Source organism: Salvelinus namaycush, unplaced genomic scaffold, assembly GCF_016432855.1.
Source record: "Salvelinus namaycush isolate Seneca unplaced genomic scaffold, SaNama_1.0 Scaffold335, whole genome shotgun sequence".
Lineage (NCBI taxonomy): Eukaryota > Metazoa > Chordata > Actinopteri > Salmoniformes > Salmonidae > Salvelinus > Salvelinus namaycush.
This window is the reverse complement of record NW_024060286.1, coordinates 81968-105000: the sequence shown is the minus strand read 5'-3', so window position 1 is coordinate 105000 and position 23033 is coordinate 81968. Positions and strand designations below refer to the sequence as shown.

The 23033-nt window shown below is 44.7% G+C and overlaps 1 protein-coding gene across 1 annotated transcript in view; it reads left to right on the top strand.

Annotated features, from left to right (window-relative positions):
* LOC120040195 (potassium voltage-gated channel subfamily KQT member 1-like) overlaps positions 1–23033 on the top strand; it is a gene marked incomplete at its 5' end in the record, with an annotated part of 35373 nt that overhangs the window by 11149 nt on the left and 1191 nt on the right. The window contains 11 exon segments of the mRNA XM_038985440.1: positions 4326–4422; positions 4725–4865; positions 5335–5445; positions 5711–5806; positions 6243–6359; positions 6577–6715; positions 7784–7840; positions 8022–8145; positions 18768–18843; positions 22050–22144; positions 22780–22826. Of these exon segments, the coding sequence (XP_038841368.1) occupies positions 4326–4422; positions 4725–4865; positions 5335–5445; positions 5711–5806; positions 6243–6359; positions 6577–6715; positions 7784–7840; positions 8022–8145; positions 18768–18843; positions 22050–22144; positions 22780–22826 (1100 nt within the window).

The following is a 23033-nucleotide window of genomic DNA, read 5'->3' as shown; positions in this document are numbered from 1 at the left end:
ACATTCTACATGGTCACCTCACTCCAAACTTGGCTGAAACCATGATTTGGTCAAATAGTCATGTGCATTATTATCCTCATGACTCCTGTAATGAAGGTCTCTGTGCCTGTTTAGCTGGGGCCTGCTGCTGTAATGAAGGTCTCTGCCCCTGTGCCTGTTACGCTGGGGCCTGCTGCTGTAATGAAGGTCTCTGTGCCTGTTTAGCTGGGGCCTGCTGCTGTAATGAAGGTCTCTGTACCTGTTTAGCTGGGGCCTGCTGCTGTAATGAAGGTCTCTGTGCCTGTTTAGCTGGGGCCTGCTGCTGTAATGAAGGTCTCTGTGCCTGTTTAGCTGGGGCCTGCTGCTGTAATGAAGGTCTCTGTACCTGTTTAGCTGGGGCCTGCTGCTGTAATGAAGGTCTCTGTACCTGTTTAGCTGGGGCCTGCTGCTGTAATGAAGGTCTCTGTGCCTGTTTCGCTGGGGCCTGCTGCTGTAATGAAGGTCTCTGTGCCTGTTTAGCTGGGGCCTGCTGCTGTAATGAAGGTCTCTGTGACTGTTTCGCTGGGGCCTGCTGCTGTAATGAAGGTCTCTGTGCCTGTTTCGCTGGGGCCTGCTGCTGTAATGAAGGTCTCTGCCCCTGTGCCTGTTTAGCTGGGGCCTGCTGCTGTAATGAAGGTCTCTGTGCCTGTTTCGCTGGGGCCTGCTGCTGTAATGAAGGTCTCTGTGCCTGTTTCGCTGGGGCCTGCTGCTGTAATGAAGGTCTCTGTGCCTGTTTAGCTGGGGCCTGCTGCTGTAATGAAGGTCTCTGCCCCTGTGCCTGTTTAGCTGGGGCCTGCTGCTGTAATGAAGGTCTCTGTGCCTGTTTCGCTGGGGCCTGCTGCTGTAATGAAGGTCTCTGTGCCTGTTTCGCTGGGGCCTGCTGCTGTAATGAAGATCTCTGTACCTGTTTAGCTGGGGCCTGCTGCTGTAATGAAGGTCTCTGTACCTGTTTAGCTGGGGCCTGCTGCTGTAATGAAGGTCTCTGCCCCTGTGCCTGTTTAGCTGGGGCCTGCTGCTGTAATGAAGGTCTCTGCCCCTGTGCCTGTTTAGCTGGGGCCTGCTGCTGTAATGAAGGTCTCTGCCCCTGTGCCTGTTTCGCTGGGGCCTGCTGCTGTAATGAAGATCTCTGTACCTGTTTAGCTGGGGCCTGCTGCTGTAATGAAGGTCTCTGTGCCTGTTACGCTGGGGCCTGCTGCTGTAATGAAGGTCTCTGTGCCTGTTTAGCTGGGGCCTGCTGCTGTAATGAAGGTCTCTGTACCTGTTTAGCTGGGGCCTGCTGCTGTAATGAAGGTCTCTGTACCTGTTACGCTGGGGCCTGCTGCTGTAATGAAGGTCTCTGTGCCTGTTTACCTGGGGCCTGCTGCTGTAATGAAGGTCTCTGTGCCTGTTTCGCTGGGGCCTGCTGCTGTAATGAAGGTTTCTGTGCCTGTTTAGCTGGGGCCTGCTGCTGTAATGAAGGTCTCTGTACCTGTTTAGCTGGGGCCTGCTGCTGTAATGAAGATCTCTGTACCTGTTTAGCTGGGGCCTGCTGCTGTAATGAAGGTCTCTGTGCCTGTTTAGCTGGGGCCTGCTGCTGTAATGAAGGTCTCTGCCCCTGTGCCTGTTTCGCTGGGGCCTGCTGCTGTAATGAAGGTCTTTGTGCCTGTTTAGCTGGGGCCTGCTGCTGTAATGAAGGTCTCTGTACCTGTTTAGCTGGGGCCTGCTGCTGTAATGAAGATCTCTGTACCTGTTTAGCTGGGGCCTGCTGCTGTAATGAAGGTCCCTGTGCCTGTTTAGCTGGGGCCTGCTGCTGTAATGAAGGTCTCTGTGCCTGTGCCTGTTTCGCTGGGGCCTGCTGCTGTAATGAAGGTCTCTGTACCTGTTTAGCTGGGGCCTGCTGCTGTAATGAAGGTCCCTGTGCCTGTTTAGCTGGGGCCTGCTGCTGTAATGAAGGTCTCTGTGCCTGTGCCTGTTTAGCTGGGGCCTGCTGCTGTAATGAAGGTCTTTGTGCCTGTTTAGCTGGGGCCTGCTGCTGTAATGAAGGTCTCTGTACCTGTTTAGCTGGGGCCTGCTGCTGTAATGAAGATCTCTGTACCTGTTTAGCTGGGGCCTGCTGCTGTAATGAAGATCTCTGCCCCTGTGCCTGTTTCGCTGGGGCCTGCTGCTGTAATGAAGGTCTCTGCCCCTGTGCCTGTTTCGCTGGGGCCTGCTGCTGTAATGAAGGTCTTTGTGCCTGTTTCGCTGGGGCCTGCTGCTGTAATGAAGGTCTTTGTGCCTGTTTCGCTGGGGCCTGCTGCTGTAATGAAGGTCTCTGCCCCTGTGCCTGTTTCGCTGGGGCCTGCTGCTGTAATGAAGGTCTTTGTGCCTGTTTCGCTGGGGCCTGCTGCTGTAATGAAGGTCTTTGTGCCTGTTTAGCTGGGGCCTGCTGCTGTAATGAAGGTCTCTGCCCCTGTGCCTGTTTCGCTGGGGCCTGCTGCTGTAATGAAGGTCCCTGTGCCTGTTTAGCTGGGGCCTGCTGCTGTAATGAAGGTCCCTGTGCCTGTTTCGCTGGGGCCTGCTGCTGTAATGAAGGTCTCTGTGCCTGTTTCGCTGGGGCCTGCTGCTGTAATGAAGGTCTCTGTGCCTGTTTCGCTGGGGCCTGCTGCTGTAATGAAGGTGTTTGTGCCTGTTTAGCTGGGGCCTGCTGCTGTAATGAAGGTCTCTGCCCCTGTGCCTGTTTCGTTGGGGCCTGCTGCTGTAATGAAGGTCTCTGTACCTGTTTAGCTGGGGCCTGCTGCTGTAATGAAGGTCTCTGTGCCTGTTTAGCTGGGGCCTGCTGCTGTAATGAAGGTCTCTGTACCTGTTTAGCTGGGGCCTGCTGCTGTAATGAAGGTCTCTGTACCTGTTTAGCTGGGGCCTGCTGCTGTAATGAAGATCTCTGTACCTGTTTAGCTGGGGCCTGCTGCTGTAATGAAGGTCTCTGTACCTGTTTAGCTGGGGCCTGCTGCTGTAATGAAGGTCTCTGCCCCTGTTTAGCTGGGGCCTGCTGCTGTAATGAAGGTCTCTGTGCCTGTTTCGCTGGGGCCTGCTGCTGTAATGAAGGTCTCTGTGCCTGTTTCGCTGGGGCCTGCTGCTGTAATGAAGGTCTCTGTGCCTGTTTAGCTGGGGCCTGCTGCTGTAATGAAGGTCTCTGTGCCTGTTTAGCTGGGGCCTGCTGCTGTAATGAAGGTCTCTGTGCCTGTTTAGCTGGGGCCTGCTGCTGTAATGAAGGTCTCTGTGCCTGTTTAGCTGGGGCCTGCTGCTGTAATGAAGGTCTCTGTGCCTGTTTAGCTGGGGCCTGCTGCTGTAATGAAGGTCTCTGTGCCTGTTTAGCTGGGGCCTGCTGCTGTAATGAAGGTCTCTGTGCCTGTTTAGCTGGAGCCTGCTGCTGTAATGAAGGTCTCTGTACCTGTTTAGCTGGGGCCTGCTGCTGTAATGAAGGTCTCTGTGCCTGTTTAGCTGGGGCCTGCTGCTGTAATGAAGGTCTCTGTGCCTGTTTAGCTGGGGCCTGCTGCTGTAATGAGCGAGCCACTTACTCACTCTCTCCCCGCATTCCAGGAGATTTTTATTTTCTTCAGATTGTATAGGCTGTAACATTTCAAAATCTAATTGCGGGTAGTAAACATCTTTGGAAGCAACTACGGTTGTCGCTGTTGAAGAGAGGAGGTTCTCAGCTTTCTGTAGGTGTAGTTTTTATTTCTCAACTCTCAGTGAGCTCTATATATCAACTATTTTACAACCAAGATATTTGATATGGCTTTGAGATACGCAGCTCGAGAAATGCGAATCGGCCATTGCATCGGCCATAGCCTCGTTGGGTAGTAGGCTACAACTGAAATGTTGTAGGACATTAGGACATTTAGGACATTGACTTTAGTGTTAGAATCCTACATGGTCACCATCAGTGGGTATTATGTTTAGAGTTAGCGATCAAGCTAATGTGTTTGGAGTTTCCACTTACTCAGGTGGTGAAATAGTCCCAAATAAATCAGCCTATGATATTATTTTACATAAAAGATGTGGGCAAATGTATCTCTATTGAACAAAACAACTATAGACTATTTGTCCCAAACTTCATGACACCACTGGATTCGTTGAATCATGCATTCCTGCGTGGACATGTTAGATGAAACAACGTATTTCTGTAATACCATCTCAGTAGTCTGTCTATAACTAAATCACTTTATCAGATAAATACTAATTGTTTTCTATTGTGTGATGCTGCAGAAAAACTCATTGGTGCCACCAGTTCCACCAGGGGAAAATGTTTGTCTGGAGCCCCGATCACAGAGAGTGTGTTTTTGTTCCAGAGGGATTCGCTTCCTGCAGATCCTGCGCATGCTCCATGTGGACCGGCAGGGAGGGACGTGGCGTCTGCTGGGCTCTGTGGTCTTCATCCACAGGCAGGTTAGTTTGGGTCCTTGAAAAGCGCTATATAAATACCATCTATTCTTATTATTATGAGTTGTTCACTGCACAGATAAACAGAGTTGACAAACACTAACACACACTCCTAATTTAATGCTGAGCGACAAACCTTTCTTCGTTATTAATAACTTTATTCCTCTCTACATAACTATGTTAAATAACTTGTCTCGCGTGTGTGTGTGTGTGTGCGTGCATGTGTGCGTGCATGTGTGCGTGCGTGTGTGTGTGTGTGTGTGTGTGTGTGTGTGTGTGTGTGTGCTTGCCTGTATGTGTGTTTCCAGGAGCTCATCACCACGCTGTACATTGGTTTTCTGGGGCTCATCTTCTCCTCCTACTTTGTGTACCTGGCAGAGAAGGATGCTGTGGACAGCAATGGAGCCAATGAGTTCGAGAGCTACGCTGACGCCTTGTGGTGGGGGGTGGTAAGGCTGCTGTGTGTGTGTGTGTGTGTGTGTGTGTGTGTGTGTGTGTGTGTGTGTGTGTGTGTGTGTGTGTGTGTGTGTGTGTGTGTGTGTGTGTTTCACAGGAGGTTGGTGGCACCTTAATTGGGGAGGACGGGCTTGTGGTAATGACTGGAGCGGAATCAGTGGAATGGTATCAAATACATCAAACACATGGTTTCCATGGTTTCCTTGAGTTTGATGCCATTCCATTCTCTCTGTTCCAGACATTATTATGAGCCGTCCTCCCCTCAGCAGCCTCCACTGGTGTGTGAGTGTGAGTGAGTGAGTGAGTGAGTGAGTGAGTGAGTGAGTGAGTGAGTGAGTGAGTGAGTGAGTGAGTGAGTGAGTGAGTGAGTGAGTGAGTGAGTGAGTGTCTGTGTGTGTCTGGCTTCACTTAACAGGGCAGGTGTCTGGGATGACTCTTCTAGCAGTCTTTTGTCTTTTGCAGGTGACCGTCACAACTATAGGCTACGGAGACAAGGTGCCTCAGACGTGGATCGGTAAAACCATTGCATCGTGTTTCTCAGTCTTTGCCATCTCCTTCTTCGCCCTACCAGCTGTAAGTGCAGGAGTAATCAGGTGGAAAGATACTGTTTGTTCATCAGTAACACCGTGAAGTACACTCTTAGAAAAAAAGGGATATTCGTTTGTCCCCATAGGATAACCTTTTTTTCATTTTAGGTAGAACCCTTTGGTGGTGAATGGTTATGTGAAAATAGTTATTTTCAGAGGGTTCTCCTTAGGGGAACAATTGAAGAACACTTTATGGTACTAGGTAACAGCCCTACTTTTCTAGTGTAGTAATCCTCTGCGTTTGTTTGCAGGGGATCCTGGGTTCAGGCTTTGCCCTGAAGGTTCAACAGAAACAGAGGCAGAAGCACTTCAACAGGCAGATCCCTGCAGCTGCCATTCTCATCCAGGTGAGTCTGACAGAGACAGTCCCAGTGAAACCCACATCAGTGTGCTAGATAAGCAATATTAGCTTCCTCCTCTCTGATTACAACTCAGAGTAAACTGTCTGTTCCACATCTCAAACCCCTTGACAACGTACGAACCAGTTGAGCTATAGAAAAGGATCCAATTCGATGGCACAATTGGCGACATTTCAAGCTAGCCGTGAAGTGAGCTTTTCGGCCCATTCTTATCTCTGTTATACCAGCATGCTCTTTTACTCCACAACAACTGTTGCATTTCAGAAACCCTATTATTCTGGAGATGCTGTGGAGCTTGGTTAGGTAGATGCGTTCCTCACTATTCCTTAAAAGTACCTTCATCTCGAGTCAACTGTGGTGTAGATTCTAGTAGTCACCTGCAATGTTAATGTCTGTTTACTTCCCGATCACATTCCCTGTCCAGACTTCGTGGAGGGTCTTTGCTGTGGAGAACCCTGACTCGGCCACCTTCAAGACGTTTGTGAGGAGGAGACCTGCTCTGCCCAGCTCCTCTGTATCCAGTCCCAAGCGCAAGAAAACGGTCAGTTGTCCATATAGAATCACTGGTTATCAGATCGATGCTATTTCATTCATCCATTCATCAATCCGTCCACCCACCCACCCACCCACCCACCCACCCACCCACCCACCCACCCACCCACCCACCCACCCACCTACCCACCCACCCACCCATCCATCCATCCGCCCACCAATCCATCCGTGCTTCCATCCATTCACGTCTGTCCGTCTGTAAACAGGTGAAGCTGAGGAGGAAGTTGAAGAGCAGTGAGAAGGACGACGGGCCTGGTTCTCCCACTGTTCCCAGTATCTCCTACGACTCTGTGTTCAATAGTGGGAGGGAGCTCAGCTCTGACGTCTACAGCACTGTGTGTACAGGTAGGAGTCGGGTACTCGCCTATATATATTTACACTGCATCTTAGTGGCTTGGAGTAACCTAAAGGGGCAGTTCACCCCCATTTTAATTGCACTCTGCCAGGGGTTATCAGAGCCAATTCCATTTCTGTCAATTGAATTATGATTAATTGTATTAATGTATTAGACATTTCCCACGGTTTTCAACACACTCTCTATTCTCTTTACCTCTCTGTTTCTCTTTCTCCTCCTCTCTCTTTTTCCCTATCTGCTGTTTCTGGCTTCTGTTTAGCTGAAGCACTAGGATGTGGTGAGCTCCTGTTAGTGTCCACTCCTCCTGTCCAGTCACTGTTACTGTCCTCTTGAACAATCACTGTCACTGTTACTGTCCTCTTGACCAATCACTGCATCTGTTACTGTAATCTTGACCAATCATTGTCACTGTCCTCTTGACCAATCACTGCATCTGTCACTGTCCTCTTGACCAATCACTGCAGCTGTCCTCTTGGCCAATCACTGTCTCGGTTACTGTTATATCTGTCTCTCACTGCCTGCTCCTTCTGTACATTTGTGTATAGGTATATAACCCTTTAGTCAGTCAACTGCAGGTAAATCAGTCTTCAGTTGAATGTGTGGGTTCCAGCACATTGGCAGCAGCATATTGAGGTTATAGGGGTTCTGGAACCCCCTTCAAAATGTCTGTTGTGCCACCATTCTATCTTGTTATCATGATTATCTTAGTAGCTTGTTGGTGTTTCAGGCTGGGTTTCTGTAAAGCACTTTGTGACAACTGCTGATGTAAAGAGGGCTTTATAAAAAATATATTTGAATGCCCACAAAGATAACCCCAACCCATTGCCCCCTTAGTCCCCATCCACCTGCTGCAATCCTCCGTCCCCACCCAGAAACCATGCCTCCCAGCCCGCCTAGCCCCCACCCCCCTCCACCTCCATGACCCATAGAAAGCACGCCTCCCAGCCTTTCCCATCCCACCCAGAGGATCATGTATCTACTAGATTGCTAGCTACATGATTCTCTTGTGTGTTTGTCTCCATCCATCCCTCCCTCCCCTCCTCTTCTTGGTCTCACAGATACCCAGCAGTCCTGGACCTCTCTTTCCTCCCTTACATTCAGCTCGCCACTCCCAGGTAACAAAGCACTGCGCTGTTTTGTTTTCGCTACAGAAATATATAAATGTAAAAGGGTTGCATGGATTTTTTTGAAATTACATTATAAGATCATAGGGAAATCTTCTGTCACTTGGCTATGCATATTCTGAGTGTGTGTGTGCCTGCGTGCATGTGTGGGACTGTGTGTGTGTGTTGGCAGTGAAAAAGACCCCTGGTTTGTTGGAGGTGCAGCCCCCTCGTCCCCTCCAGAGGAACAGCAGCTTTGGGGACGATCTGGACCAGGAGGACCAGTGTGTTCTGACCCCAGTCACCCACGTGTCACAGTCAGTTTGTTTCCCTTTCAGTCTGTCGTCTATCACCCATGTGTCAGTCAGTTTGTTTCCCTTTCAGTCTGTCTTCTATCACCCATGTGTCATGGTCAGTTTGTTTCCCTTTCAGTCTGTTGTCTATCACCCACGTTTCACAGTCAGTTTGTTTCCCTTTCAGTCTGTCGTCTATCACCCACGTTTCACAGTCAGTTTGTTTCCCTTTCAGTCTGTCGTCTATCACCCACGTGTCAGTCAGTTTGTTTCCCTTTCAGTCTGTCTTCTATCACCCACGTGTCAGTCAGTTTGTTTCCCTTTCAGTCTGTCTTCTATCACCCACGTGTCAGTCAGTTTGTTTCCCTTTCAGTCTGTCGTCTATCACCCACGTGTCATGGTCAGTTTGTTTCCCTTTCAGTCTGTCGTCTATCACCCACGTTTCACAGTCAGTTTGTTTCCCTTTCAGTCTGTCGTCTATCACCCACGTGTCACAGTCAGTTTGTTTCCCTTTCAGTCTGTCGTCTATCACCCAAGTGTCAGTCAGTTTGTTTCCCTTTCAGTCTGTCGTCTATCACCCATGTGTCACAGTCAGTTTGTTTCCCTTTCAGTCTGTCTTCTATCACCCACGTGTCACAGTCAGTTTGTTTCCCTTTCAGTATGTCGTCTATCACCCACGTGTCAGTCAGTTTGTTTCCCTTTCAGTAGGTCTTCTATCACCCACGTGTCACAGTCAGTTTGTTTCCCTTTCAGTCTGTCGTCTATCACCCACGTGTCAGTCAGTTTGTTTCCCTTTCAGTCTGTCGTCTATCACCCACGTGTCAGTCAGTTTGTTTCCCTTTCAGTCTGTCGTCTATCACCCACGTGTCACAGTCAGTTTGTTTCCCTTTCAGTATGTCGTCTATCACCCACGTGTCACAGTCAGTTTGTTTCCCTTTCAGTCTGTCGTCTATCACCCACGTGTCACAGTCAGTTTGTTTCCCTTTCAGTCTGCTGTCTATCACCCACGTGTCACAGTCAGTTTGTTTCCCTTTCAGTCTGTCGTCTATCACCCACGTATCACAGTGAGTTTGTTTCCCTTTCAGTCTGTGGTCCATCACTCACGTGTCACAGTGAATCAATGACACAATGACATCATCATAAGCCGGCTCTCTGATTGGTTCCTTCATAATGACATTGTTATAACCCTGCTCTCTAAGTGGTCTATTCATAATGACATCATCATAACCCTGGTCTCGGATTGGTCCCTTCATAATGACATTGTCATAACCCTGCTCTGTGATTGAGCCTTTCATAATGACATAATTATAACCCTGCTTTCTGATTGGTCCCATCATAATGACATCATCACAGTGAGTCTGTTTCCCTTTCAGTCTGTGCTCTATTTCCAGCCTGATCCTCAGTTACCGTAACAGCGGTTACGCCTCAGTTACAGTAACAGCGGTTGCGCCTCAGTTACCGTAACAGCGGTTGCGCCTCAGTTACCGTAACAGCGGTTGCGCCTCAGTTACCGTAACAGCGGTTGCGCCTCAGTTACCGTAACAGCGGTTGCGCCTCAGTTACCGTAACAACGGTTGCGCCTCAGTTACCGTAACAGCGGTTGCGCCTCAGTTACCGTAACAGCGGTTGCGCCTCAGTTACCGTAACAGCGGTTGCGCCTCAGTTACCGTAACAGCGGTTGCGCCTCAGTTACCGTAACAACGGTTGCGCCTCAGTTACCGTAACAACGGTTGCGCCTCAGTTACCGTAACAGCGGTTGCGCCTCAGTTACCGTAACAGCGGTTGCGCCTCAGTTACCGTAACAGCGGTTGCGCCTCAGTTACCGTAACAACGGTTGCGCCTCAGTTACCGTAACAACGGTTGCGCCTCAGTTACCGTAACAGCGGTTGCAGCTCTCTTGATGATGACTAATCTTGTCTGATACCTGAAGACTTCAGCTCCCTGAGGACACACACAGATAGACACAAAGACGCATGCGCACACACACAGACACACAAACACACTTGCATAGTATGCGTATCATGGGCGTAGTGAAAGCCACTGTGATATAGACCTCTGTGAGAAAAGTGGTGTAAATGAGGCTGAATTCCTGTCCCTGAAGGCTCCATACTAAACAGTGGGGTAATGGGTCAGGCTGGCTATTGCATGCAGGGACATCATTAACTGGGACACACTCTCTGCCCCATTGCCTGCTAAACCCCTTGAAACCAGCATGGCCCCATTAAACAATGCTCCTTAATTAAGCAGGGTCTACTGTGTCTACTGTGTTCCCGAGTGGCGCAGCGATCTTAACCAGTCCCTGGTTCGGATCCAGGCTGTATCACATCTGGCCGTGATTGGGAGTCCCATATGGCGGCGCACAATTGGCCCAGTGTCGTCCAGGTTTGGCCGGGGTAGGCCGTCATTGTAAATAATAATTTGTTTTTAACTGACTTGCCTAGTTAAATAAAGGTTAAATGTACAAAATTGTAAAAAAAAGAATAATAATCACTTTCTAGGCATATTAGACTGATTTATCCTTCACTAAAATGGCTGCCATTATCAGCACACTGTGTAACTATGAGGATCCATGACATCAGGTCCTCTAGTGATCTCTGTGTGTTATAGGCTAATGGTTTTACCATGATAGGCTACTGTCAGGTACAGTAAGGTATAGCATTGGTTGATTGGGGCCTGTGACTCCAACAATGGGTGTCTACTAGCTACTGGCTATAGATGGATAGATGCAGGCTTATTATGGGCAGATTTTGCTCAGATGACACAGCAGTTATTTGAGATTTGTAAAACGTTCCTGGATCTTCCTACTGGCCTTTAATGTTTCTTGCAATTGTTTTGATGAGTTAACATGTGGTGTATTTTGACCAACAAGATAAGGATCCAATTTGTTCCTGTTTATCTTATCCTGATTGCAGTGGTGGGCAGTCGAGGAGGTAGCTCTTTTCTTTCCCATCAGGGGAGGGCACTGGAGAGGTCATGAATGGCAGGCAGCTACTGTTCAGCTCCCTGGTAGATAACAGCCAAGATGACTCCACAATCTTTAGCACAATGATAGCAGGGGAGGGGCGGCCATTTTGTGATAGTGCTGCTGTTTGTAGTTTGGTTTTAGACTCCCCTCTGTCATTGACAGCTACTAGTATGAAGATAGAGTAGCACCTATAGACATTCATAACGTGTCAAAGAGGTTAACTCATCTTGGTTGTTTTTGGCCTAAAGAAAGTAGGAGGAGTCAACGGTGCTTGCCAGAGGTCCTCATCTAGCATTGTGATGGTCACAGTGTCAGCTGCTCTGAGATCAGAGAGAGAGGGAGTGGCTGTTTAGACCAGGGTGTTGACACCAGTAATGACATGACCTTTTCCTGTCACTTTCAGCTCCTTTGATATGCCTGCCTTGTTGTTGTCCCCAACAAACAAACAAACAAACAGAAAGACAGACAGACACAGTCCAGACACAGTCCAGACCCACACTACCAAGGTCATTTCTCCTCTTATCACCCCAGTGTCACTTTGGTGAAAGAGGGGGAGAGATGGAGAGAGAGGGCGGGATTACATCCATGGGTGTTTGTCTGGGCCAGGGGATAAAGTTAGTGCATGGTCTTCTAGGTTTAGGCTTGGTGTGTATGGTTGTGTAGGGGTGGTAAGATTACTGCAAGAGTGCAGGGACGACAGAATGAAATATACTTTTAGTTGCCTACGCAGTAACATAATGAAATAGACTATTAGTTGCCTACCCAGAAACATAATGAAATAGACTTTTAGTTTCCTACCCAGTAACATAATGAAATATACTTTTAGTTGCCTACCCAGTAACATAATGAAATAGACTATTAGTTGCCTACCCAGTAACAGAATGAAATAGACTTTTAGTTGCCTACCCAGTAACATAATGAAATAGACTTTTAGTTGCCTACCCACTAACATAATGAAATAGACTATTAGTTGCCTACCCAGTAACATAACGAAATAGACTTTTAGTTGCCTACCCAGTAACATAATGAAATAGACTATTAGTTGCCTACCCAGTAACATAATGAAATAGACTATTAGTTGCCTACCCAGTAACATAATGAAATATACTTTTAGTTGCCTACCCAGTAACATAATGAAATAGACTATTAGTTGCCTACCCAGTAACATAATGAAATAGACTATTAGTTGCCTACCCAGTAACAGAATGAAATAGACTATTAGTTGCCTACCCAGTAACAGAATGAAATAGACTATTAGTTGCCTACCCAGTAACATAATGAAATAGACTATTAGTTGCCTACCCAGTAACATAATGAAATAGACTATTAGTTGCCTACCCAGTAACATAATGAAATAGACTTTTAGTTGCCTACCCAGTAACATAATGAAATAGACTATTAGTTGCCTACCCAGTAACATAATGAAATAGACTATTAGTTGCCTACCCAGTAACAGAATGAAATAGACTATTAGTTGCCTACCCAGTAACAGAATGAAATAGACTATTAGTTGCCTACCCAGTAACATAATGAAATAAACTATTAGTTGCCTACCCAGTAACATAATGAAATAGACTTTTAGTTGCCTACCCAGTAACATAATGAAATAAACTATTAGTTGCCTACCCAGTAACATAATGAAATAGACTATTAGTTGCCTACCCAGTAACATAATGAAACAGACTGTTAGTTGCCTACCCAGTAACATAATGAAATAGACTTTTAGTTGCCTACCCAGTAACATAATGAAATAAACTATTAGTTGCCTACCCAGTAACATAATGAAATAGACTTTTAGTTGCCTACCCAGTAACATAATGAAATAGACTATTAGTTGCCTACCCAGTAACATAATGAAATAGACTTTTAGTTGCCTACCCAGTAACATAATGAAATAGACTTTTAGTTGCCTACCCAGTAACATAATGAAATAGACTTTTAGTTGCCTACCCAGTAACATAATGAAATAGACTTTTAGTTGCCTACCCAGTAACATAATGAAATAGACTATTAGTTGCCTACCCAGTAACATAATGAAATAGACTTTTAGTTGCCTACCCAGTAACATAATGAAATAGACTATTAGTTGCCTACCCAGTAACATAATGAAATAGACTTTTAGTTGCCTACCCAGTAACATAATGAAATATACTTTTAGTTGCCTACCCAGTAACATAATGAAATAGACTTTTAGTTGCCTACCCAGTAACATAATGAAATAGACTATTAGTTGCCTACCCAGAAACATAATGAAATAGACTATTAGTTTCCTACCCAGTAACATAATGAAATAGACTATTAGTTGCCTACCCAGTAACATAATGAAATAGACTATTAGTTGCCTACCCAGTAACAAATGAAATAGACTATTAGTTGCCTACCCAGTAACATAATGAAATAGACTATTCGTTGCCTACCCAGAAACATAATGAAATAGACTATTAGTTTCCTACCCAGTAACATAATAAAATAGACTTTTAGTTGCCTACCTAGTAACATAATGAAATAGACTATTAGTTGCCTACCCAGTAACATAATGAAATAGACTATTAGTTGCCTACCTAGTAACATAATGAAATATACTTTTAGTTGCCTACCCAGTAACATAATGAAATAGACTATTAGTTGCCTACCCAGTAACAGAATGAAATAGACTATTAGTTTCCTACCCAGTAACAGAATGAAATAGACTTTTAGTTGCCTACCCAGTAACATAATGAAATAGACTTTTAGTTGCCTACCCAGTAACATAATGAAATAGACTTTTAGTTGCCTACCCAGTAACATAATGAAATAGACTTTTAGTTGCCTACCCAGTAACATAATGAAATAGACTATTAGTTGCCTACCTAGTAACATAATGAAATAGACTATTAGTTGCCTACCTAGTAACATAATGAAATAGACTTTTAGTTGCCTACCCAGTCAACCCCCCCCCCCCCCCTCCTTTCGATTCCTCGTCCTCTATGGTGGATGTCCCCAGTTCCCCTTCTCACTCTTCCCCAGATCAGATTGGTGTACTGCTGGCTCCCTCACTGTTCTATCAGGGTGATGAGGCCTGACAGACTACAGGTTCTATCAGGGTGATGAGACCAGACATACTACAGGTTCTATCAGGGTGATGAGATCTGACAGACTACAGGTTCTATCAGGGTGATGAGATCTGACAGACTACAGGTTATATCAGGGTGATGAGACCAGACATACTACAGGTTCTATCAGGGTGATGAGATCTGACAGACTACAGGTTCTATCAGGGTGATGAGATCTGACAGACTACAGGTTCTATCAGGGTGATGAGACCTGACATACTACAGGTTCTATCAGGGTGATGAGATCTGGCAGACTTCAGGTTCTATCAGGGTGATGAGGCCAGACCGACTACAGGTTATATCGGAGTGATGACACCTGACAGACTACAGGTTCTATCAGGGTGATGAGACCTGACAGACTACAGGTTCTATCTGGGTGATGAGACCTGACAGACTACAGGTTCTATCTGGGTGATGAGGCCTGACAGACTACAGGTTCTATCCGGGTGATGAGACCTGACAGACTACAGGTTCTATCCGGGTGATGAGACCTGACAGACTTCAGGTTCTATCTGGGTGATGAGACCTGACAGACTACAGGTTCTATCAGGGTGATGAGACCTGACAGACTACAGGTTCTATCAGGGTGATGAGACCAGACATACTACAGGATCTATCTGGGTGATGAGACCTGACAGACTACAGGTTCTATCAGGGTGATGAGACCTGACAGACTACAGGTTCTATCGGGGTGATGACACCTGCCAGACAGACTACAGGTTCTATCGGGTGATGCGGCCAGACAGACTACAGGTTCTATCTGGGTGATGAGGCCAGACAGACTACAGGTTCTATCTGGGTGATGAGGCCAGACAGACTACAGGTTCTATCAGGGTGATGAGGCCTGACAGACTACAGGTTCTATCTGGGTGATGAGACCTGACAGACTACAGGTTATATCTGGGTGATGAGACCTGACAGACTACAGGTTCTATCGGGTGATGCGGCCAGACAGACTACAGGTTCTATCGGGGTGATGAGGCCAGACAGACTACAGGTTCTATCGGGGTGATGACACCTGCCAGACAGACTACGGGTTCTATCAGGGCGATGCGGCCAGACAGACTACAGGTTCTATCGGGGTGATGCGACCAGACAGACTACATGTTCTATCAGGGTAATGAGGCCAGACAGACTACAGGTTCTATCGGGGTGATGCGACCAGACAGACTACAGGTTCTATCGGGGTGATGAGACCTGACAGAATACAGGTTCTATCGGGGTGATGAGGCCTGACAGACTACATGTTCTATCAGGGTGATGAGGCCAGACAGACTACAAGTTCTATCGGGGTGATGCGACCAGACAGACTACATGTTCTATCAGGGTGATGAGGCCAGACAGACTACAGGTTCTATCGGGGTGATGAGGCCAGACAGACTACAGGTTCTATCGGGGTGATGACACCTGCCAGACTACAGGTTCTATCGGGTGATGCGGCCAGACAGACTACAGGTTCTATCTGGGTGATGAGACCTGACAGACTACAGGTTCTATCGGGTGATGCGGCCAGACAGACTACAGGTTCTATCGGGGTGATGACACCTGCCAGACTACAGGTTCTATCGGGTGATGCGGCCAGACAGACTACAGGTTCTATCTGGGTGATGAGACCTGACAGACTACAGGTTCTATCGGGGTGATGAAGCCAGACCGACTACAGGTTCTATCAAGGTGATGAGACCAGACAGACTACATGTTCTATCAGGGTGATGAGGCCAGACAGACTACAGGTTCTGTCGGGGTGATGCGACCAGACAGACTACAGGTTCTATCGGGGTGATGAGGCCAGACAGACTACAGGTTCTGTCGGGGTGATGCGACCAGACAGACTACAGGTTCTATCAGGGTGATGCGACCTGACAGACTACAGGTTCTATCAGGGTGATGAGACCTGACAGACTACAGGTTCTATCAGGGTGATGAGACCAGACAGACTACATGTTCTAACGGGGTGATGCGACCAGACAGACTACAGGTTCCCTCTAATGGATGCTAAGCACCAGGACCATCCACCACTTAGTTAAAGCACTACTCTGGACTTAGTGTTTACAACGACACTCAAAGACAGATCCACTAAAGTTTTGGAACCACCCTTGTTTTTTGAGCCACTTTATCAGAGGCAAATGACAGAGAAATTGAGTATAAAACATAAATGTTTCTGAGCCACATACATATTCATCAATATATTGATGAAGTGCTTCTACACCTGCATTGCTTGCTGTTTGGGGTTTTAGGCTGGGTTTCTGTACAGCACTTCGAGATATTAGCTGATGTACGAAGGGCTATATAAAATAAACTTGATTTGATTTGATATTTATTTACTGTATGTTGCAAAACCACTTAGTTGACACCCACTGGGCAAAAAGTGGTTGAATCAATGTTGTTTCCACATAATTTCAACCGAAAAATGTTTATGTGATGACGTTCAATCAATGTGGAAAACTGATTGGTTTTGCAAAAAGTCAACATAAGGGAATTTAGCCTTTTTCACCAAAATGTTTACCTAAATCCAATGACATGATTATTTTTTTTGTTAATTTTACATTTATTTCACGTTAGTTTACATTTCAACCAAATGTAAATCAAAACTAAACGTTAAACTTGTCTGTGTCCAGTGGGCAGTGATTGCTGTGAATGAAGCCTCATAGGATAATCAGCCCTAAACTCTCTGCTGGAAGTGTAGTCTGTAGGGAAATGCCCCATCTCAATCTGGCTCAATCTGTTTATTCAGGAGAAATGAGGCCGGGGTCAATTTAGGCAGCATTTATGCTGACACACCCTGACACTCTTCAGCTACAGAATTACCCTCATGCTCTAGGACAGCGATTCTCAACTGGTGGGTCGCAACCAACATTTGGGTCGAGGGAGGTTTTGAGTGGGTCGTAAAAATATAACAATAATGTATGAAGAAATACTCCGGTCTGAACTCAAATAACTTAAAACAAGGAGAAAGTATGTTGACACGATAACACATATTTTTATGAGTAATTTAATTTCTGAAAATGTTTTCTTCAATCACAGTATTTCCAATATAGAGCTATTATCAGTACTAATGTTTGTTGATTTTGTGGTCTCAAGCCAGTGAGTTTATTAACCTTCTTCATATGGACAAAATGGTATTATTGACAATGTAAGAGGTGGGAATGTTGTTCCCTTGTCATATAATTGCTACATTTACGATCAATATAGTATTTAAAAATACAAATATATTTTTCCAGATTGTATTTTGATGATTATTTTTCGCGATGCGAATATTGGGGCGCGACTGAGACGACCTGGTTCAATTTGGGTCCCGAGACAAAACCAGTTAAGAACCACCGTTGTAGGGTACTGTACAAATGAATTTCCTTGTGACTGTATGGTTTACTTGACTAGTTTTGACTTGAGAATATTCCTGGATAGTTAGTAAGCAACTCCAGTGTATATTTGGCCTTGTGTTTTAGATTATTGTCCTGCTGAAAGGTTAATTAATTTCCCAGTGTCTGGTGGAAAGCAGACTGAACCTGGTTTTCCTCTAGGATTTTGTGTGTTTAGCTCCATTCAGTTTATTTTTTATCCTGAAAAACTCCTCAGTTCTTAACAATTACAAGCATACCCATAACATGATGCAGCCAACACTATGCTGGAAAATATGGAGAGGGGTACTCAGTAATGTGTTCTATTGTATTTTCCCCAAACATAACACTTTGTATTTAGAACGAAAAGTGAATTGCTTTTCCACATTGTTTTGAAGTATTACTTTAGTGCATTGTTGCATACAGATGAATGTTTTGTAATAGATCTATTCTGTACAGGCTTTCTTTTTTTCACACTGTCATTTAGATCAGTATTGTTGAGTAACTACAAATGTTGTTGATCCATCCTCAGTTTTCTCCTAGCACAACCATTCAACTCTGTAGCGGTTTTAAAGTCACAATGGGTCTCATGGTGAAATCTCTGAGCGGTTTCCTTCCTCTCCGACAACTGAGTTAGAAAGGACACCTGTATCTCTGTAGTGACTGGGTGTATTGATACACCATCCAAAGTGTAATTAATAACTCCACCATGCTCAAAGGGATATTCAATGTCTGCTTTTTATTTTACCCATCTATCAATAGGTGCCCTTCTTTGTGAGGCATTGGAAAATCTCCCTGGTCCTTGTGGTTGAATCTGTGTTTGAAATTCACTGCTCGACTGAGGGACCTTACAGATAATTGTTTGTGTGGTGTATAGGGATGAGGTAGTCACTCAAAAATATATTATTATTGCACACAGAGTGTATCCATGCAACTTATTATGTGACTTGTTAAGAAACTGTTTTTCTCCTGAACTAATGTAGGCTTGCCATAACAAAGGGGTTGAATACTTATTGACTCAAGACATTTCAGCTTGTCATTTTTAATGAATTTGTAAACAAAAATAGAAAAACACAATTCCACTTTGACATTATGGGGTATTGTGTGTAGGCCAGTGACACCATTTTTTGTACATTTAATACATATTAAATTCAGGCTATAACACAACAAAATGTGGAAAAAGTAAAGGGGTGTGAATACTTTGCGAATACTTTGCTATAAAAATCCCTCATCGCCATCTCCCTCACGCAGGCTGCAGGGGACTCACAGAGCAGCTATCCACGTGATCCTACGGATGCGCTACTTTGTGGCCAAGAAGAGATTCCAGGTGGGTACGTTGTTTGTACGAGTGTTTTTGACCAGCAGAACGATCCACTGTATTGACAGATACCACTACCTACATTCTGGTATAGGCTACCACACCTGGGTTCAAATACTATTTCAGGTATTTTAATTACTTTTTAATACATTTCAAAACAAGTATTCAGATATTTGGAGAAAAAAAACAAGTAGTTGAATATTGAAATGTATTTGTAAATACACTTGGAAAGTATAAAACAAATACTCAAATATACTGACTCGAAAGCATTTAACCCATGCATTTGAAAAATGTAAAAGTACTTTCACATACATTTTGGTCGACAATTCGTTTTTTACAAATAACCATTCAAATCCTCAAATAAAAGTACTTGTTTTGGGCTGTTTATTTGAAAATACTAAAAAACACAGAAAAAAGTATTTAAATAAATACTCAAATACACATGTATTTGCACCCAGGTCTGAAGGCTATTGCTATTTCAGCTCTTTCCTCCTTCCCTCTCTACCCTAACAACATTACAATCCACTCCATACATTCACACGTCCCACCTTCTTCCCCCCCATCCTGGTTCTTTCTGGTTGCCCTCGGCAGTCAACACACAGCATATCCTGTTTTATCAGCAGGCTGTTAGCCGCAGACTAGCGCTAGGTAGTGTTTGGGACAATGATGTCACGCTGATGACTGTTTACCCTCCTCTTAACGGGACTGCCTGTCCTCACGTCCTCTTAACGGGTCTGCCTGTCCTCACTTCGGTGTGACTGTTTGCCTTCCGCACAGGCTGCCTTGATCAAGTCACACCGGGACTCCAGGACAAACAGGCAACTTCACACTGCTGTCTGAGCGGGTGTTGTGGAGCTCAGCCTAAAACTAACATAGTCAATCAATGAAGAGACTCTTCCCTCAGGCTGAAAAGCAGGACAGCGGACATCACTCAAGTTGTGTGTTTGCCTCTGAGTCTGTGTGTGTCTGGGTTCTAAGTAGTGTGTGTGGGGGGTGGGAGGGGGGGGGGGGGGGGGGGGGTTGGACTTAGTTTTGGATTGTAGTGTTATTATGGTTGTGTGTATGGGCTTAGCCTGATCACTCAAACACTGTCTTTAGGGTTCTAGAATACTCTGTAGTGTGTTTTCCAGGGTTTTAGTTGAAGAGACTGGTGATGTTCCAATGTGTGTGTGTAGAATGTCTTTATGTTTGGTGTGAAGTAGGTGCGTTTGATCTGGTGACACGTATATATCTTTGGAACACCATCTACTGTGAGGCTGTGTTGAAGTAGCGTAACGTCTGAGTCCACGTCAGTTGAGGCCTGAGTTCAGCTGAGGTAGCTACTCTACTGGCTACAGGCCCAATGCTGCACTGCTCTACCCTGTTAGCACACTGCACGGCACGCACAGAGAAACTGACTCTACAGTCAAACACACCTAGTGGCTCATGAAGGATAGATACTGTACATCAGTGGTGGAAAAAGTACCTGTCATACTTGAGTAAAAGTAAAGATGCCTTAATAGAAAATGAGCGAAGTAAGTCACCCAGTAAAATTCTTCTTGTGTAAAAGTCTAAACATATTTGGTTTAAAATATACTTAAGTATCAAAAGTAAATATAATTGCTAAAACATACTAAAGCATCAAAAGTAAAAGTATAAATCAATCCAAATGTCTTATATTAAGCAAACCAGATGACACCATTTCTTGTTTTTTTAATTTATGGATAGCCCGGGGTACACGCCAACGTTCAGACATAATTTACAAACGAAGCATTTGTGTTTAGTGTGCCCGCCAGATCAGAGGCAGTAGGGATGCCCAGGGATGTTCTCTTGATAAGTGCGTGAATTGGACTTTTCCTGTCCTGCAAAGCATTCAAAATATAATGAGTACTTTTGGGTGTCAAGGAAAATGTATGGAGTAAAAAGTACTATATTTTCTTTAGGAATGTAGTGAAGTAAAAGTTGTCAAAAATATAAATAGTAAAATACAGATACCCCAAAAAATGACTTAAGTAATACCTTAAAGTATTTTTACTTAAGAACTTTACACAACTGCTGTACATCATGTCGGTTTATGACAGGAAAAAAACACTCAGTGGGTTAACACCATGAGTGTTTTAAGTCATAGTTCTCAATTTAGTGGGTTAACACCATGAGTGTTTTAAGTCACCGCTCTCAACTTAGTAGGTTAACACCATGAGTGTTTTAAGTCACAGCTCTCAACTTAGTAGGTTAACACCATGAGTGTTTTAAGTCACAGTTCTCAATTTAGTGGGTTAACACCATGAGTGTTAAGTCACAGCTCTCAGATTAAAGTGGGTTAACACCATGAGTGTTTTAAGTCAGTTCTCAACTTAGTGGGTTAACACCATGAGTGTTTTAAGTCACAGCTCAACTTAGTAGGTTAACACCATGAGTGTTTTAAGTCATAACTCTCAGATTAAAGTGGGTTAACACCATTAGTGTTTTAAGTCACAGCTCTCAACTTAGTAGGTTAACACCATGAGTGTTTTAAGTCACAGCTCTCAATTTAGTGGGTTAACACCATGAGTGTTAAGTCACAGCTCTCAGATTAAAGTGGGTTAACACCATGAGTGTTTTAAGTCAGTTCTCAATTTAGTGGGTTAACACCATGAGTGTTTTAAGTCACAGCTCAACTTAGTAGGTTAACACCATGAGTGTTTTAAGTCATAACTCTCAGATTAAAGTGGGTTAACACCATTAGTGTTTTAAGTCACAGCTCTCAACTTAGTAGGTTAACACCATGAGTGTTTTAAGTCACAGCTCTCAGATTAAAGTGGGTTAACACCATGAGTGTTTTAAGTCATAGTTCTCAACTTAGTAGGTTAACACCATGAGTGTTTTAAGTCATAGCTCCCAGATTAAAATGGGTTAACACCATGAGTGTTTTAAGTCAAAGTTCTCAGATTAAAGTGGGTTAAAACTATGAGTGTTTTAAGTGATAGTTCTCAGCTTTAAAACTGCAATATGTCATTTTTGGGGGGTGTCTGTGTATTGTCTTGACTGCTTTCAATAATTGTGTGTGCGTGTGGTATGACTGTCTGTGCTTACATCAGAGAGAGATCTTTTCATATATTCTCTAGTCTGCAACTCAAACTTCTTTTCACAAACTGTGTTAGAAAGACTTATTTTACAAGATGGCAGCTTTTTGATCTGTTCAGTTCTTTCGAGTTTTTACTGCTGAGGGTGATTAACACTGTGTGTGTGTTCTGCAGCAAGCACGTAAGCCCTATGACGTGCGAGACGTGATCGAGCAGTATTCCCAAGGACACCTGAATCTCATGGTGCGCATCAAGGAGCTGCAGAGGAGGTGGGCTGCATCTCACACTGTCTCCTAAGTCCCGTTCATTTGAAATTGATATCAAGGTCTTTATGCGGGTTAGCTCATCCATTGCAATTAAGTCACTGATAAAAGTGCATATGACTTGCACACTACAGACCCACTGGGCATAGACGTCAGTTCAACATCTAGTTTTGATGTACATTTAGTTGAGTTGTCAACTAACGTGAGTACAACATCAAATCAACAAAAACAATCCCCATGTCATTAGATTTAGGTTAGAAGTTGGGTTGAAAAAAAGATGAATGCCCTCGTGTTGGTGACGTTTTGCAAAACCAATTCGTTTTCTACGTTGATACAACGTCATCGCATAGGTTTTTGAGGGTTTAAATGATGTGGGAACAACGTTGTTTCAACCAGTTTTTGCCCAGTGGGGATGCAGTCCTTTTTTTTTTGTCACACTCGTCTGGGTCAAAATCCACCAATGTTTTTTTTTACTGCATTAAATTGAAATAATAAATATCCTCCTTATCACCACAGAAATGACATTTTGTGTCTGACTTTCTCTCTCAGATTTTGACCCAGGTGAGTGCGGCATGCTGTGCCGTGACTGCATCTGTATATAACCCAATGCACTGCATTCAATGTGTTTAATTCTCCTCTAGACTGGACCAGTCTCTAGGGAAGCTGACTCTGTTCCAGACTAGCTCAGGTAAACAGTTCTCTACTGTAATTTACAGCATCTTAGAGGGGCTGGACACAGTGTACTATATATCTACTGTAATTTACAGCATCTTAGAGGGGCTGGACACAGTGTACTATATCTCTACTGTAATTTACAGCATCTTAGAGGGGCTGGACACAGTGTACTATATCTCTACTGTAATTTACAGCATCTTAGAGGGGCTGGACACAGTGT